The 17,727-nt window shown below is 41.1% G+C and overlaps 1 protein-coding gene across 2 annotated transcripts in view; it reads right to left on the bottom strand.

Moving 5' to 3' along the window:
- Window positions 1–3,010: 3,010 nt before the first annotated feature.
- KIF25 (kinesin family member 25) overlaps window positions 3,011–17,727 on the bottom strand; it is a 71,395-nt gene continuing 56,678 nt past the window's right edge. For both annotated transcript variants that reach the window (XM_073337946.1, XM_073337945.1), the window contains 4 exons: window positions 13,434–13,588; window positions 11,108–11,305; window positions 7,387–7,542; window positions 3,011–4,579 (listed from right to left, as the gene is read on the bottom strand). In XM_073337946.1, coding sequence (XP_073194047.1) covers window positions 4,422–4,579; window positions 7,387–7,542; window positions 11,108–11,305; window positions 13,434–13,588 — 667 coding nt within the window. In that variant the 3' untranslated portion in view covers window positions 3,011–4,421. The remainder of the gene's footprint in view (window positions 4,580–7,386; window positions 7,543–11,107; window positions 11,306–13,433; window positions 13,589–17,727) is intronic.

Below are 17,727 nucleotides of genomic sequence, written 5' to 3'. Positions count from 1 at the left end.
CCCAACTGTGCACTACTTTGAGATATAATGGCCATAATCTTATCAAAAAGACCCTGCTAGACCACAAGGATGTGGCTTTGAAAAAAATCTGTGTGTATACATACACACACACCCATGAGGCAAAATACAAAATGGGCTACATGCAGAGCCGGGGCACAGGTCAGAGGCTATGCTACACGCACCGACTGCATTGGATATGCTTCTTCCTCATGCCTCTTCTCCCTCCCCATCTATCCTTGACTATCCTCTTCCTGCATTGAGCTCACCCACTGGTCTCATTTGTCTAGTAAATGGCCTGTATTTTTGACTGCCTGGGACTGTTATTACTTATACTCAACTGGGAAAAACGAAGCCATAGGGGATGCTTTCAGCATTCCAAGTGGCTTGGGCCAGGCCCAGTCTATCCCTCCATGAACAAAAGCTGCATTCTTTTCCGTTGGCTGAAAAGAGTTGCAAACTCGTTGCCCACTGGGGGAACAAAAAGCCTTTTCCAGTAACCAGCCCACGCCTCACAATCTGTAGCGGTTTGGAAAAGCACTTCAGTAAAATAGCTTCATTGATGAATATTTTCAAACAAATTAAACATTATTGTGAGCATTCCAGGACTAATTATGGGTTTCTAAGCCCTGGCTAAGATGAAGAACAGCCTTTCTTTGTGGTGTAGCTGCAGCCAAGGCATGAAGCTATGTGTGGACAATAAAATAAGTAAATATATACATATATACACATAAAACCAAATTTCAACAAAGGCTGAGGTTTAGTTTAAGAGTTGGCCAAAGAGGCATGATAGTTAAGTGTTCCTTTTTTTAAAATTCCAAGCTGATTTGCATAAGTGTAAACAATTACAGTTCCATTTAAGTCCCCAGGAGCTCAGAACCTCTGCAAAAAAATCAAACCACTTACTTAGGGGTAATATTTTCAGAAGCACATACCTGACCTAAATCCCATTTTCAAAAGTGATTTAGAGTCAATTTCCAAAGGTATTTAGGAACCCTAAGATGCAAGCAGGCACCTAGTGAGATTTCAAAAGCACCAAATCAGGTTAGATGTCTAATACACATTGATTAATTGAATTCTGGAATTTAGGTCCAGATCCGGGGAGTAGAGCATCTAAATACCTTTGAGGATCTGGGCGTGGGGCCAGATTTACAAAGGCATTTAAGCACCTAAAGAAGTAGACAGGTGCCTAGTACTACAACAACTTGAGATTTAGGTGTCTAACTCCCACTGTCTTTCTGCATCTTTCTGCACCTAAATACCATGATAAATCTGGCCCTTAGTGACTTGTCCACATTCATATAGCAAAATAAATTGCATTGCTGGGAAAGATGTAATGTATACTCCTTGTTATGGACTGCATTTTCTGATGCCTATGGTGCTGCGCATTTTAATGGCAATAAAATGACTGTCTCTAGAGCTGTGGTCTTCATGGCATGAACTATAGAATAAGGAGCACTTTAATCACAGAGCGAGTGAAGCAGCAATGCTAGAGCGTGCCCAAAAGGAACCGCTGAACTCTAAGCTGTATACATATTTTGGCTTTATTAAGGGTTTTACCTTATTTTAGGAGTCTCTTATCCAGACTGTACACTGGTTATGATTTTATAATTGTTACCCTTAATTTGCTTGGATTTTCATAATAAAACATCACTTCCTCTATGACACATTAGCCCTTAGGTTATTATTAGTGCTACCCTGACAGAGCATAGTTCCATCTAGATACTTCTGTGGTTCCATTACTGTATTATCTGGAAAAAGAAAAGGAGTACTTGTGGCACCTTAGAGACTAACAAATTTGTTAGTCTCTAAGGTGCCACAAGTACTCCTTTTCTTTTTGCGAATACAGGCTGCGAATACACGGCTGCTACTCTGAAACCTGTATTATCTGAACATCCAAGAAACACTAATAAACTTATTCTCGCCACACTCCTATGAGGGGTTTTCCATGGGTCCCATAACACAGTTTGAACACAAACTGATCTGGTCTACACAGGTACAACTAAACCATGTTACACCATAGTTAGGACACAACCATGTTATTACTCCACTGAGCCACACACCCAGTACATTAACCACGCAGCCATCTATCATCTCTGTGGTAACTGGGGGCTCTAGCACAGTGGTGATTTTAGAGTAGACAAGGCCTTATGGCTAGAAAAGAGGAATAAAAAGAAAAGCAGCTACCAGAAGAGTGAGAGAACTTAACTATTAAACGTAATAAGGGCACCTCTTTTAACTTACACCTTTTCCTGGTCCTCGGCATACACGTTACACCAATTTAGATCTCCCTGTTTCCTTAAGAGGATGTGAGGGAATCGTACAGTGTTACAGAGTCTAACTTACATTGCAGTATTAAAGCCATTTCAGTTCATGCTACAATTTAGAAGCAGTCTGTCTCCCCCACTCACATCCCTCTGTAAAAATAAAGGGACATCAAATACAACACTAAGATTGAGGAATCAAACCCTTATAAGCAGGAAATTCCAAAACCAAAGGTTTCTAGAGTAATGTTAACTTTGCTGCACTGCATATCCTGTACATGTTATGATATAGATCAAACAGAGTAATGCACTAAGGTAACAAGGAAAACAGGAATAGAAAATGCTACATATGTGCAATCTGGCAGAGTTAATGTTAATGTAGAAACTTAAACTTTTGATATTTGCTGACACTTGAAGACTTGACTTCTCAACCTTAACAATACATTATTGCTAGTTTTTGTATCATGTAGATTTTGTAAATAAATACCTAGCTTTGAAGAAAAGCCTCAGCAAGGAAATAATAGTTTAGGAGGTAAGGTTTCAGAGTAGCAGCTGTGTTAGTCTGTATTCGCAAAAAGAAAGGGAGTACTTGTGGCACCTTAGAGACTAACCAATTTATTTGACCATAAGCTTTCGTGAGCTACAGTGAATGCATCTGATGAAGTGAGCTGTAGCTCACGAAAGCTTATGCTCAAATAAATTGGTTAGTCTCTAAGGTGCCACAAGTACTCCTTTTCTTTTTGTCTGAAGGTAAAAGTACCTTAAGGCCAGATGTTCAAAGGTATTTAGGTATCTAAAGGTGCAGATAGGTGCCTAGTGGAATTTCAAAAGCACCTTGGTGCCTAACTCCCACATAATTTTATACTGTGCATTTCATTTTATATGCTAACATTACTCAGTCCAACCCTTTCTCCTCTGATTATTTTAGCAACCCTTGGACTTCATTATGTTCTCTATCCTGTCCACATGAAAATAAATTCCCACCCAGAAGATGACTAGCTTTTTCCTGTGTTATGGCTAAAATCAGGTAAAGTCAATCCAGGAATTTTAATCTGGCCGCATTATTAGGAAAATGAGTTTTCTCACATCACACAATTACAATGCTAATGTACTGAAGGTCAGAGGTAATACCAGAGCACCACGTGTAATGGAGCAGCAGGTATACATTCAAGAGTGAAATTCCAATAGTAGTATGCTATATAATCTCTCGATAAATATTTATGCTTGTGAAAGTTAAGAGACTCAGAGCACTATAAACTAAAGTCTTTCAGATAGGCAAATGCAATTTAAGCCTCCTCACAGAGACCCACCAATGACCTCTATCCCAGGCTAGAGGTAGTACGATCCCTAGAGACAAAAAGTCATAGTGAATCACTGGCCTCTGCTGAGCAGTCAAACAGCACATAACACACATTAATAAAACCCAACTACATACCTCACGATCTGTTTTGATCTGTAATGTTATTTGAAATTGCTTAAGACTCCTCCCTCAATGTCATTTCATTCACAAACCTCAACCCACCATCCTACACATTCAGCACAGGAAAGATGGCAAAAGCAGCTAGAAGAAGCCTGGTCTAGTAGTTAAAGCATGGTACTTTAAGTTAGGTTGTGTGGGTCCTGTTTTTTTCTTGAGGGAATAGGAATGGGTTAGGAATAACCCAATACTAGGGAGAGGAGACCAAGTCAGCAAGATACGTGCCTAATTTTAACCCAAACATCAAACCAAATATTCCCACCAAATTTCAGATATTGAAATGAAACAGAGTAATTAAAGACTTGTGTTTTTTACTGAACTAATAGGACAGAGATTCAGCCCTTCCAGTGCGAACTGTCCAGGATCCATGCACTGTTGATTTCATTTACTTATTTCCCAATGCTAAACATTTGCTCTAAAACTCTGTCTTGCTGTTGCTCCCCTAAAAAGCATAATATATTTCTATGCCATGCCATCCATCATGCTTGGTAGCTGTTTTCAATACCTGTTATCGTCTTTGGAACAAGAACATTATCAGCAAGTTTATGGCTTTGCTAATACCATATTGAGGAGTGTTTATTTTAACTGGCAGTTTACATCTTAAAGCATGGCTTTATGACAACAAGATACATTTCATCTGAGGAACTCATTAATAATACTTTAATCCACAGGAGCCTTAGCTTTTATTTTGATTTGCTTGACACTGGCAGATTTCTTTTCTTGACTTGTCCTCTCTGAACTTGCCGAGCACGAGTTCCGAATCCCAAGGATTGCAGTGATTCCGCTAAGTACTTCTGGCAGGGGGAGATGCACAGCATCACCAGCAATTTAGCGTTGCCCCCTAAAAACAGTAAAAACACACACACACACAAACACACTTATTTTCAATAAGTTTTTAAATACTGACCTGCTGAACTGCACAGAAGCCAGAGTAGGCTGCTATCAATTCTATGAATCAGAGCACTATACAAACAGAGCTGTTGAAAGCATATGGGCACTATAGTAAAGCCATATGGGACTGTCTCATTTAGCTAGCTGATCATTTGCTGTTATTTTTCACCATTTGTAATATAGAACTTTCTGCCCCTTTCACTAACAAGTCTACGAATACATTTTGGGTATCAGTGCTCTGTTGTAGTTGTAATATCAGCATATCTAAAAGCTGAAGAGATCACTTGTATCTAAGTACTGCAAAAAAGGAAGCTTTAACTGTCAAGAGCTCATGGTGGAAGTTTAAGGACATTCCCAAAATTATGCATGGGAATAACTGACATGACTGGTTGTGTCACAGGATGGAAACTGTAGCTCAGAGTTTAGGTAACATGTCCAAAGTCCTACAACATGTCAGTATTACAACTTGCATTTTAACCCAGATCGCCTGACTCACCGGCCAATGCAAATCCCTTCACCACTCACTGTCTCACTTTCCGGAATTTGAAAACAGGCAAATTTTATCCCTCTCAAAAAAAAAAAAAAAAAAAAAAAGTTACTGCAGATATATTGCTAAGCTTCAATATTTTGCCTTCAATATTTTCCCAAGGTTGTAATGCAGGAAGAGGTGAATTTAGAATTCTGTGGCAAAAAATCCTCTTGGAAAATCTGTGCTCGTTATTCTAGTCACCACACCTGAGATTCAATCGGGCAGCTCAAGAGCTAAAAGCATAAATTGGAACAGCTTGAGCTGAATCTCACTATCTAGGGGCCGTAAGAGAATCATATGCTCCGTGGATAGGACACAGAACGGGACCTGTAACACACACTCACCAGTGGCTTACACTGATTTTTTCTATCACTACCGTACACATGGATGAAATGTTAGAGTAGAGCAGCCCATCCGAATACCAAAAGAAGCTGCAACGCTTAAGTGGATGCTGAAGTGTCTCCATTTATTGTTTTGGTATTGTGCATTCTGGGCAACAAGAACAGCCATGAAATCTGCAAATTTCTGACACACATTGTATCAACTAAACCCTGGAAGAGTTAAACTTAACTTTTACAACTTACTTGATATTAAACCTTAAATTAATGAATTAAACTTCACGACATCTTATGGAGGTAGGTCACCGTTATCAGTGTTAAGCAGTGTCAGGATGAGCTCCACCCTGACATCTGGTGGTGAGGTGTGGCAAATTGTGGAAAAGAACTTCTGGGGCCGATCTCATTTGCATAGGCACACCCACCCCGCCTAGAATGAGGCCATAGCTGCCCAAATGGTCACTCTGGCTGCTGTGGGATCCCCAGTGTCTCTGTTATTGGGGCAGGAAGAATAAATTGTTATTACCCTGATTATGGGAACTGTGCTTGGAACTGTACTTGGCCTTTTGTTATGATGGAGGGACTCACCATCAACTAAATAGCACTTGCTAGGTAAGGGTCATGGGTTTTAAAACTCTGTGACTGGAGAGAGGCTGGGGACAAGTATTAATACTTAGTGGCAGGGGCCCCTTGGTGAGGGCCTTACATGCTAATTGCACTTCCTCCTCTCTCCACTGTGGAATATCAGAGCTAATTTTGATTACATTAGGAGTCTAGTTACAGGCTGCTGAGCTCACTTTGGGCTAATGGTGCACCAGCACTGAGGCTCTCCTACTGCAAGCTGAATTCACCAAAGAGCTGAACTGACTAAGAGCTGAAATCACTGAGCGTTGTGTTAAGTACTGGGGGAGCCTGAAGATATATTGTGGAGCAGTTTGTGGGACGGCTGGAATGCCTTGTGTACACGCCGATGGAGCAGTTCGTGGGACGGCGGGAGCTGCTTGTGGGACGCGGAGCGGAGCTGAGCGAAGGAGTTTGTGGGGCGGCTGGCGGAGCGAAGGCCTATGGAGCTGTGGGGCGGTCAGCTTCAGATCATGTAAGGTGCCTCTTACCCCTGTCCCATCTCTACCCAGGTTGGGAGGTAAAGCTCCGCAGATGAACTTTCGAACTCTGGGGCTGCCCTGACCAGGGACAGAGACTTTTGGGTCATTGGACTTTTGGGACTTTGGGTGATTTGGGGTTGCTGGACTCAAGAACCAAAGGGAAAGGGGCATGCCCCAGTTTGCTTGGGGTGGGTTTTTTGCTCATGGGTTGTGTTATGAATCCTGTTGGTGGTGTTTCCCCAACATAATGCCACATTGTTTCTCTCTGTTATTAAAAGGCTTTTTGCTACACTCAGACTATGTGCTTGCAAGAGGGGAAGTATTGCCTCTTGGAGGCGCCCAGCAGGGGTGGTATATATTTGTCCCAGGTCACTGGGTGGGGCCTCGAGCCGGTTTGCATTGTGTTATTGGAATGGATCCCCTAGATACTGAACCCGGCCCTTGTTGCTGCCAACTCTGACGGGCAGAAGGGTTACATCAGTTACCAATTTACCAATGAGAAAACCAAGACTCAGGAAAGTTAAATGTCTTAAGCAAATCAGTGAGATGAGACTCCAGAACAGAACCCCAGAGTTCTGATTCCTTGTGCTATAGCCTCCCACACAACATTGCTCCACACCATACCCTTACAACCTTTGTTCTACCACACTACACAACATCAATGGGAAAAGATCAACACACACACACAAAACAACAAAAATTAATTACTTTCCTAACAAAATGTGAAAAAAAGTTTGGAAGAAGAAATGTAACTCAATATTGTTACATAAAAGGCAAAAGAAATAATCACCTATGGAGTCCTGTAGTAGGTGGGTAAGTTTGCTGTTTCTATACGGAATGTGAGAGCGCTGCTCTGCTATTGCTCCAAGTACATCTGACAGAGCAGATAAGCTACGGTTAATGAACGAGGTCTCTCTCAGGGCTACTCCTGTCACTCCAGACATACCTAATGCAATACAAGGAAACAACAGTCAGAATAATCAAAGCTTCCTTGTCACCTTCAGGCATGTGCTAAGCTCGATGTACAAAAGCTCTATGCCTTGTATATCACTTGGACCTGAAGTGTAACTTTTTTGTTTTAATAACACATTTAAAGACAAGTGATAAACATGTTTTACTATCTCTCTTAGGTACTTGCATGGCCCCCACTATTGTCGTATCTGAGCACCTCATAATCTTTGATGTATTTAACTAAACTGTCTTTTGCAAAAAATATCCAATATCCATGTTCACATATATATATTGTGACAGGGTCAGGCCAGACGGCTACCAGAGAGTGATAGAAGGCAGATATATTAGCCCCAGGTTAGGTAGGTCCCCTTTCCCTGGGTAAGGTAAGAGGGAAGGTTCCAGAACAATCAGGAACCTTCTGGAGACAATTAAGACTGACAGGGTAATTAGAACACCTACAGCCAATCAAGAAGCTGCTAGAATCAATTAAGGCAGGCTAATCAGGGCACCTGGGTTTAAAAAGGAGCTCACTTCAGCTTGTGATGTGTGTGAGAGGAGCTGGGAACAAGAGGCACTAGGAGCTGAGAGTGAGAACGCATACTGTTGGAGGACTGAGGAGTACAAGCATCATCAGACACCAGAAGGGAGGTTCTATGGTGAGGATAAAGAAGGTGTTGGGAGGAGGCCATGGGGAAGTAGCCCAGGGAGTTGTAGCTGTTGCACAGCTATTCCAGGAGGCACTCTAAACAGCTGCATACCACAGGACCCTGAGCTGGAACCCGGAGTAGAGGGCGGGCCCGGGTTCCCCCTAAACCTCCCAACTCCTGGTCAGACACAGGAGGAGTTGACCTGGACTGTGGGTTCATGAAAATGGCCAAACTGAGGGCAGCTGTGAAGGTCCAAGGCGAGCAAATCCGCCAATAAGCGCAAGACCCACCAAGGTAGAGGAGGAACTTTGTCACACTATATATATATATTAAAAAGTCAGAATACATTATACTGTATATTTTTTCCTGACTTCACTCGCTCACATAAAATGTGAAAATACAAGTGAAAGCCACTCTTCCTGTTATGAATACCACATATCCCAAATACAGGAAGAAAAAGTACTGCTAATACCATTGACAGAATTATTATTAAGTCAAATCAATATAAATGGGGAAAAATACATTAATATATGAAGAAGTTACATAGTTTTAGCCATACAGGATTTGTTAGCGAGAATATTGCCTTATAAAGCACATTTTGCCTTGAAAAATTCAAAAATATTTTATTAATTTAAATAGATAAACAAACCACACACAGGACTCACATCACCCTCCACTGAAAGGCAGCCACCTCTGAGGTGAAATCCAGCAGCTGTTTAAGAATGCACAGTAGCATCGCATTGTTCAATAACACATAGCAATACTCTATTTTTATGAAAAGTACTACAGAATCTTGGATGATCACAGGTGGTCTGAGACCTTGCTTTTATTTCTCATCTATACTTCTCCAGTTGTACAATATCTTCTGTATCCACACTTGTCAGTACCAGGGCACTGAATCAAGTGCTAATTCAGAGAGAAGATTGGAAGACAATTCAGCAGGACAATATCCCTTAAGTCATTGGGTATTGGTTCACAGTGATTCAGAAGGAAAAGTGCTATCTCTTATCATTTCCTGCAGTAGGTAGCTGTCCAATGAATATTTCTCATGGGAGAACTGAACTGGCATTAAACTGATAGGATCACAGCTCAAGATGGTATACCAACAAGCAAAAAGACTGTATACTGGACATGAAGGTAGCTATTAATGTGCTTCTACAAGTATTTACAGTATGATCTTAGATAGTAGTTTTGCATAAGGGGCGAGGGTGTCCTTTTATCTCTAGCCCAATGTAAGAGTTGGAGCATAGTTGCACTGCCTCAATAGTAACCCAGGAAAGGTTGCCTCTAAAGCCTGGTCTACACACAAAGTTGCACCAGTTTAACTAAATCAATGTAACATCACAGCTTAGTTTAACCTGTTACTGTTGTGTGTAAACAAGTCCTAGGAGGGAGAATTCCTTCCCTACTTTTCCGTTGCTCCCTGTGGGTAATAATCTGCTACCAGCACTTACCAATAGCAGATTAGTACCCTCCCCAACCTTTTCCATGCCTGCAGCTGAGATATGGGGAAGTCATGTAGTGACATTGGGGATGGGGGAGAAGAGGATCTTATTCCCCTTATGCCTTTGTGCGTAGGCCAAGCCCAAGATCTGACTCAAAACGTTTACCTATGTTTTTACAGCAAAGGCCACTCCAGACAGATTTATAAGGAAATTTGACAAGAGTTTGCTAAGAACTAACAATCTGGCTCATAGACAACAATGTGAAAACAAACTACAATCACTCTAGATGTCCCTTAGGAGACTTATCAAGCTAAGGAGAAAAGGTGCATGTCTGCATCAGACTCATGTACAATAAACACTTTAAAAACTATTTCTCACTTAAACTTGTCCCAAACCTCAACTTTCAAAAGATAATGTGCTAAAATCTGCTCTGAATTATACCTACGTAAATCCAGAGTAATTTTGCTGTCTTCAGATTTTCACCAGCATAGTTAAGAATAGAATCTAGCCCACTGCATACTTTGGGCCAGATCCCCAGCTGGTGCAAATCAGCATTGCTCCATTAACTTCGGTGCTGAAGTACATCATTTTACACCTGTTGAGGATCTGGTGTGTTGACTACACAGAGCAGCAAATGCTTGCCCTTGTCAAACTGAGGGAACAGACACATATAGTATTATCAATTACATGTTCACCAAAAGGTTTCTAACACCCCAGCAAATTAAAAAAAAATATATATTCCATTATGTTTTTTATAGAATGAAAGTTAACAGTCACCAGCAGAAAGAACTCTTGGCAGTAACCTAAAGAATTCTTTCATAACACTGATTCAGTTTTCAAAACATTATTTCTGGAATGGTACATTTAGTGGTGTGGCTTTTCTTGGTAAGAAAGCTTGTCCTTTAGGAAATAATCAAGTTTTTTAAATTATTATGTGCATGGAGGAGGAGGAAAGTGCTTTGAAGAAACAATGAAAACAATATTATCTTTTCAATACACCAACTTCCTTCCAGATTTTTTCCACAAGCAGAAAGAAAAACCCACACACAGTGGTATGCTCATGACAAAGATTTAGTATATTTAAATAATTTATGCACTTTGATCATTTCTATAAAAAAATAAGAACATGCTAATTTTTATACATATTTTTGGACTGTAAAAAACACAGCTTTTAAAAACAGTCTGAACAAATAGTGCATGCACACCCTGCATGTCACCATGGGCCTGACTGTCCACTGAGTTGCTTCAGCTTGATGCCACCTGATCTTAATGAAGCCCCAGTGACATTAACACAGTGGTGAATTAGGCCCAATAACTTCATTTAAGTTTGGATGCATGTGTCTAAATCATCTCTTATGAAGAAACACAAATACTCAGTTAATAAGTTAAATGCAATTATTATCTCCATGGGATGGAAGGTTCTATGCTCTCAATTCAAAATAGCCTTGTCATAAAAAGGTCTGCGTACCAACACATTCACTGCCCGCCAAATCCACCAGCTGTAGTTTAGTTTTGATGTGCTTCAGTTTCTCAACAGATTCAAACTGTGCTGGAGAAGAGGCTCTGGAAGGAAAGATGAGTTTATCATCTTTCATTTGTTGAGGAAAGGTGCAGAAAAGCTCTTTACTTAGTTTTTGACTAGGCTGTTCATCTGTCCATAGAGGAGCTGGATGATGGAAACAAACAAATGAGGAAAGTTTATTTTTAACATCACAAAATGGGAAGCAAAAAAATGCAACAGTGATGGGTTAACCCAGTATCTTCTTTTCTCCATCTCTGCCTAATGAGCCACAAGCTACTTTAACAGTACCCCTACTTGTTCAGGTAGGTCACCTATTAATTATTATTATTTGTATTATCATAGTGCCTAGCAGCCCTAGTCAAAAGAGTCCTATTGTGTCAGATGCTGTATAAACACAGAAAAAAAGATACTCCCTGCCCCAAAGAGGTTAGTAGTCCTGGCCTTGGTTCTGCAGCCACAGTGGAAGAACCCAGACCTTGCAAGTCATCCTGCTCCTTAGCTGTAGCATTCTGGGACCTGATCTGTGTTTGGGGGACAGACAGATTCTTTGGTACAGGTCCTCCAGTGCTAGTTTCACTTCTGACATCTTGGCTAAGTGAGCATCTCTCCCACAGGCAGTAGGAATCTGTACAAAAGTCTTTTCACTGGGCAGTTTAGCTTTGACTTTCTTCTCCAGTGTCTTGCTTTATTCTTTCCTCTCCTTCTAGTCTGGAGTGGAGTAGCAACCTACTCATGACAGCATATGTCAGACAGAGCAGCTGTGTTGGCTTACATAGAAAAGAATGCTTCAGATGAGAAAGCATGAAAGTAAAATTTCTCTCTCATCCTTACTATAGGGCAAGGAACCAAAACAACCCTCTCCACACACACACAACAGAAGTTATTGACACAAAATCCTAAAGCTCTGGCTTTAAGTCCCATTTCCAAAGCTTAACTACCACTCCTAAGCTTTCTGATTTTATCTACTACTTATTTCTTCAGTGCCTACCATTTGGCAATTTGTCACACCTAGGTCTTAAGCAAGGTGTGTCTCTTATTACAGAGGCAGACAACACTGTCACAATTCCACTTTGAGGTTCCATTTTGTAGTGCTTCTTTACCTACCGTAATGCTCATTCAGCTATCATAACTCTTACTCTGTGATCCTGAAACTTGAGAGTCCTCCATCCATCCAACATATGGCAGAAATTCCTATTTGGCCTTGCTGTGAGGCTTAAAGAAGGGTAGTGCAGTAATTGGCATAGCATATCAGCTAATGAATGACTGAAAGAAGCCTGGACTAAACAAGATGGCTGGTGAGTTAAAATGGCTGCATTTTGTAATGTCTGCCTGATTGACAAAGATCTGGAGCTGGATAGATCTAACATCTGGACTGGTAGAGCTGCAGCATCCTAAGTAGCTGTGTCTTTTGGCAGGGGCTGCAGGTAAACGAGGGCACCGTTTGTTCTGTTTTGCTAATATCCTCTGTTTAATTTCCGATAGAGATCTGGAGAAAAAAGTTTTAAATATTTTCCACTTCCTAAAACCATATTGTTGTTGCAGGGTATGAAGTAGACAGACCACATGCTACAAATGGAGAGTCTAATTACAACATGAGTAAAAGGAAGAAAAGGAAACAAAGTTAACCCCACAAGTTCCAAAACTGCTCCTAATGCAACAGACTGGCAAACCTATATGTGACACTGAAAAGCAAGAAGGGACAACTACAATATAAGAATACAGGTTTTGCCATACTTGATAAGATCATTGGTTTGTTTGCTCTGGCAGGGACCAACTGAAAACCTCCTTAACACACCTAGCTAGTTGTGTAATGTAGCATGTAAAGAGAAAATCCTTTCTGTCCCAGTAGTGATCATCACATGCCCTGAAGCATACACTTTGTTTTAACCCTGATTTTAGCATATATAACTAAATAATAATTCCTTGTAAAATTATCCAGCTACACTATTTGATTCTGTTAGCTAGTAAGAGAAAATTGTACTAATAATACACCATTGACTGTTTCACACTGCATGCCCATTAAGTACGACAGCAGTGTGTAAAAATCATCACACAATGTTAGAAGTGTTAAGAAAACATCTCAAACACAGCAACATTAAGAGGCGTTCAGTCAATGCAGCCTAAAAGGTTAAATAGAAAAGAACAGGGGGTTTAAAGATTGTAGCAAGAGACAGTCAGAAGAGAGAAAAGAGCAAAAAGAAAATCCCTCAACCCAGATACTGCATTTCTGACACAAATGGATCTAGATATATTTTAGCACTATCCTACTTACCAAAGCTGTCTGCAGAGACAGCCTTCGTGGTTATGGTCAATGTCACTACCAGATGAGAGCGAGAGGAATGAGCATGCACCAGTGTTGGATGTTTGACCCTTAGCTGCAGACCTTTATCAACTAGCTGTAAGAATTCTAGAGCATTTTCAACAGTCCTGGCAAAACAAAATAGTGGTAGTTGATAGTAAAGGTGACATTAAAAATGTGGCAACTTGAACATGAATCTGATAATTTCCTCTTATGCCCCTCCCAGTTCCCAATCCTGTCTCCAAAATGCTCCCTTTGTTTCCTTTGCTACCTCTTAACTCCACAAGTTGCTGCCCTGCAGAATCTTTCAACTAGGGAATGTTCCATTTTAGCCCAAGATGAAGCTGTGCCTCATACTGAATATGCTGGCACGATGCACAGTTAACCCATGGAACTCATTGCCAGGGGACATTGTGAAGGCCAAAAGTATAAAACTGGGTTCAAAAAAAGAATTAGATAAGTTCAGGGAGGATCGGTCCATCAATAGCTATTAGTCAAGATGGTCAGGGATATAACCCCATGCACTACGTGTCCCTAAGCCTCTGACTGCCAGGAGCTGTTCACTCAAAATCTGCCCTGTTCTGTTCATTCTTTTCTGTAGCATCTGGTACCAGTCACGGTTGGAAGGCAGGACAGAGGGCTAGATGGACTATTGATCTGACCCAGTATGGCCATTCTTATGCTCTTAAGTAGCCTGGACACCTTATATCTAAAGTATACAGCCCCCACCAACATAGCACCTGAGCACCTCACAATATTTAATGCATGTGTGCTTACAACACCCCTGAGAGATAGGGAAATATTATCACCCCCATTTTACAGATAGGGAACTGAGACACAGAGAGGCAAAGTGACTTGCCCAGTCACACAGGAAGTCTGGGTCAGAGCAGGGAATTGCAGCTAATTCTTGGGAAAAGTTCAGTACTGTTGTTCATTGAACATGTCTCCTAGCTCAGGTATCCTCTTAACAGAAGTAAAAAGTCTAGGGATCACTAAGATTGACATAAAGAATGGAGACATGGATTTGAGAAACTCAGAAGGAGGATTCACCAGAGTGGGGGACACAAATGAGTTTCCATGTGGGCAATTTTTTAACTGGTGGTAGGTTTGCCAACTTGATTGACATGTGGAACCTGAAAAGAAGGAATAGAAAAAGATTTTCTCTAAGAGAAGTTTAAGTAAATGAACTATATCATATTGTAGATATGACACTTGCACATGGACAGGTTTTCAGGGACCAGTTGCTACGTAACGAAGCCATGTGGTAGTTAGGCTGAAAATTCAGCCCTGGATATTGTCTAATACCAACTTACACATTCAAGAAGGAAGAACATGAGGTTTGCCTGATTCAGTTGGATGTACATGTTAACAGGAAAACTTCCACTGTATTCTATTTAATGTATGGAGAAGCCAATGAGACCCAGTGGGCCAGTATATTTTAGATGAAATGTTATCACAAATGAGGATGTGTTTTTATTCAAAATGCCATGTGTTTACTTAGATTCCTGACAGCAGGGGTGGCCTTCCTCAACGGTTTCCTTGAGTTGTTTGGATTTGTTTTTCATTGTTAACCTTTTTTTGCATAATTATTAATATAGTCTGTTTATGAATTTGACTTTTTTGATGCTTTTATTGTAATCAAGATATAAATACTGAATACTTATTGATTGATTTAGATAAACATTTTCCAAAGGTGCTTATTCAAACCTCTACGCACCTTTGCCATGTATTGGAAATTAAAGAAATAAATATAGCAGTCACCCCAAGAACAAAGGAAACCCATTCCAGCCACAATTTCCAACCCTCATGGCACAAATCCCAGCCTGCAGTGCACCTTCCCCTCCCCAAAAGCCGGGGAAAAGAGATTGGTCAACAACTAGCCAGACAGAACTCCCTAGATCAAGTAGGCATAATGGCTATTTTTCAAGCATAAATTAAAGCAAGATTTTTGAGTCATTGGGACCCACAGTCAGAAGGTACCTGGACAGTGCAGTGAATTAGAGGCAGATAGATGGGCAATGGCAGAGGGCGCAACTGATAGTCCAATGTGCTGGGATGAGCTGTGTGGGCTGCCTCACTCGGGAGGAGGAAGTCTAAGAACTCAGAAGTGAGGAAGAAAGAGCCCATACAGTACTGGACTGGGAGCAAGAGTGTTTCCAGAGTGCTCCTAAAAGCACAGATGAATCTGAGCCCCAATTAGCCTTAATCCACTCCCTGCTTCTCTTTGCAGGAGTATAGAGTGCAGCTGAGGGTGCATTAATATGGGTAGAAATCAAATTTAACCCAAAGACTTTTGTATTCAGTTATCTGAAATTGAATTTTACTAGAATGAACCCTAAAAGTTTTGTGTTTAGCTGTAAATAAGTAAAAAGAAAAATAATAATTCCTAGATTACTATAGTGACTGTAATTCCATGGAGAGGAAAATTATAAATCCTAGATTCTGGAAAAAGCAATTTTACAGTTTCTCTGTGGGTTCCAATTTTGTATGAACAGTTCAATGGACAGAAAACATGTCAGTAGATACAAATAACTGCAGAGAAAGAATGATGTCTTTTCAACCCTCTCTCCAGAATACTGGCTGTATTTTATCAAGGTTTTCTGGCAATAATATAAAACCACATAAACAAATATCAAGTGGTTGCTTATGTTACTAAAACCCACAAGATAAAAATACTGCTGTCAATTATTTCCACTGAGAGTGCAGTTTGTTTTAATCCATGAAGGAAAAAGATACTTCTTGCTCTGACTTCCGATTCCCACTGAAGTAGCATAGAACAGCCTTTGACAGGCATTATGATTACAGATGTGTGAAAAAAAATCATGTTTCCACCAGCAACAGAACATTTTATAGTTTTGTCCTGAATTGTTCAGTATGCGGGACAGTTTTCAGAGAAGAAAATTAGTGTTTGCTCTCACAAACCTCTTATTGTTCTTGTCCTCAAAAAGACAACTACAGAATGATTTGCCCAAAGAACTTTTTCCTCAGTGTGTCACACTAGGTCCTTTGGGAATCCTCTAACACAGCGGTTCTCAAACTGTGCGTCATGACCCCATTTTAATGGTGTTTAATGCCAGGGCTGGCATTAGACTTGCTAGGACCTGAGGCCGAAGCTGAAGCCCAAGCCGCATTGCCTGGGGCTGCAGCCAAAGCCCGAGGGCTTCAGCCCGCGGTGACGGGGCTCAGGTTACAGGCCTCTCGCCTAGGGCTGAATCCCTTTGGTTTTGGCCCCCCACGCCTAGGGCGGCAGAGCTTGGGCAGGCTCAGGCCCCACTCCTGAGATTGTGTAGTAATTTTTGTTGTCAGAAGGGGGTTGTGGTGCAATTAAGTTTGAGAACCCCTGCTTCTAACATTTTGTTGGGGTAGGAATGAAATGGCCAACACCTTCCTTCTACCTGCTATTGTCATCTTGCAGGTGCCACCATTGCAGCCTGTCCCCTCTAACTCTCCCCTATTTTTAATTGTGCTGTTTCAGCAGTCTGTGCAATAAGTTTGTTTAAGACAGGATAGTGGTCTTCACTTGTTAGGACATGATTTTTATCATCTACATTGTGTAGATAGGAGCCTTATGAAAAAAAAAGAAGGAAATATTATACATTGGCTGTGTGTACTGGGCATGTATATATAGTGGGCCTGATTCTCATTTACATCACTCTGGTAGTGTAGCTGCAGATTATGCCCACTTTAAAGCCCTCCTGCACAGTCAGAACAGCTGTAAAGGAGACTCAAACCCACTATAAATATATGCTATAGAAAAAGGTTTATCTAAAAATATAAAGAACAGAAACTAGAAAGGATGGCTTAACAATCTACACCTTTGGTTTGAATGATATAGCCTCTCTGGGACCACAGGTTTAAATTCCAGCAGCGTCAACACTGCCTTAATCTTTCTAATGAGATAAGCAGAGTGCTAAAATATGTACTATGGGTAGGTATTTTGGGTGACCACATATAAAATGAAATCCTCTCTCTTCTGTGTGGATATTAAGGACTTATGACAGGGGTGGCCAACCTGAACCTGAGAAGGAGCCAGAATTTACCAATGTACATTGCCAAAGAGCCACAGTAATAAGTCAGCAGCTCCCCCCCAGCTCCCAGCACCTCCCACCTACCAGCAGTCCCACCAATCAGCACTTCCCCTTCCTCCCAATCAGCTGTTTTGTAGCATGCAGGAGGCTCTGGGTGGGAGGGGGAGGAGCGTGTGGGGGGGAGGGCACGGCAGACTCAGGGGAGGGTGCGGGAAGGGGTGCAGAGCCAGGGGTTGAAC

This window comes from Lepidochelys kempii, chromosome 3 (assembly GCF_965140265.1).
Source record: "Lepidochelys kempii isolate rLepKem1 chromosome 3, rLepKem1.hap2, whole genome shotgun sequence".
In the NCBI taxonomy this organism is placed as follows: Eukaryota; Metazoa; Chordata; order Testudines; family Cheloniidae; genus Lepidochelys; species Lepidochelys kempii.
Note: the sequence above shows the minus strand (reverse complement) of the source record. Positions and strands in the feature narration are given on the sequence as shown.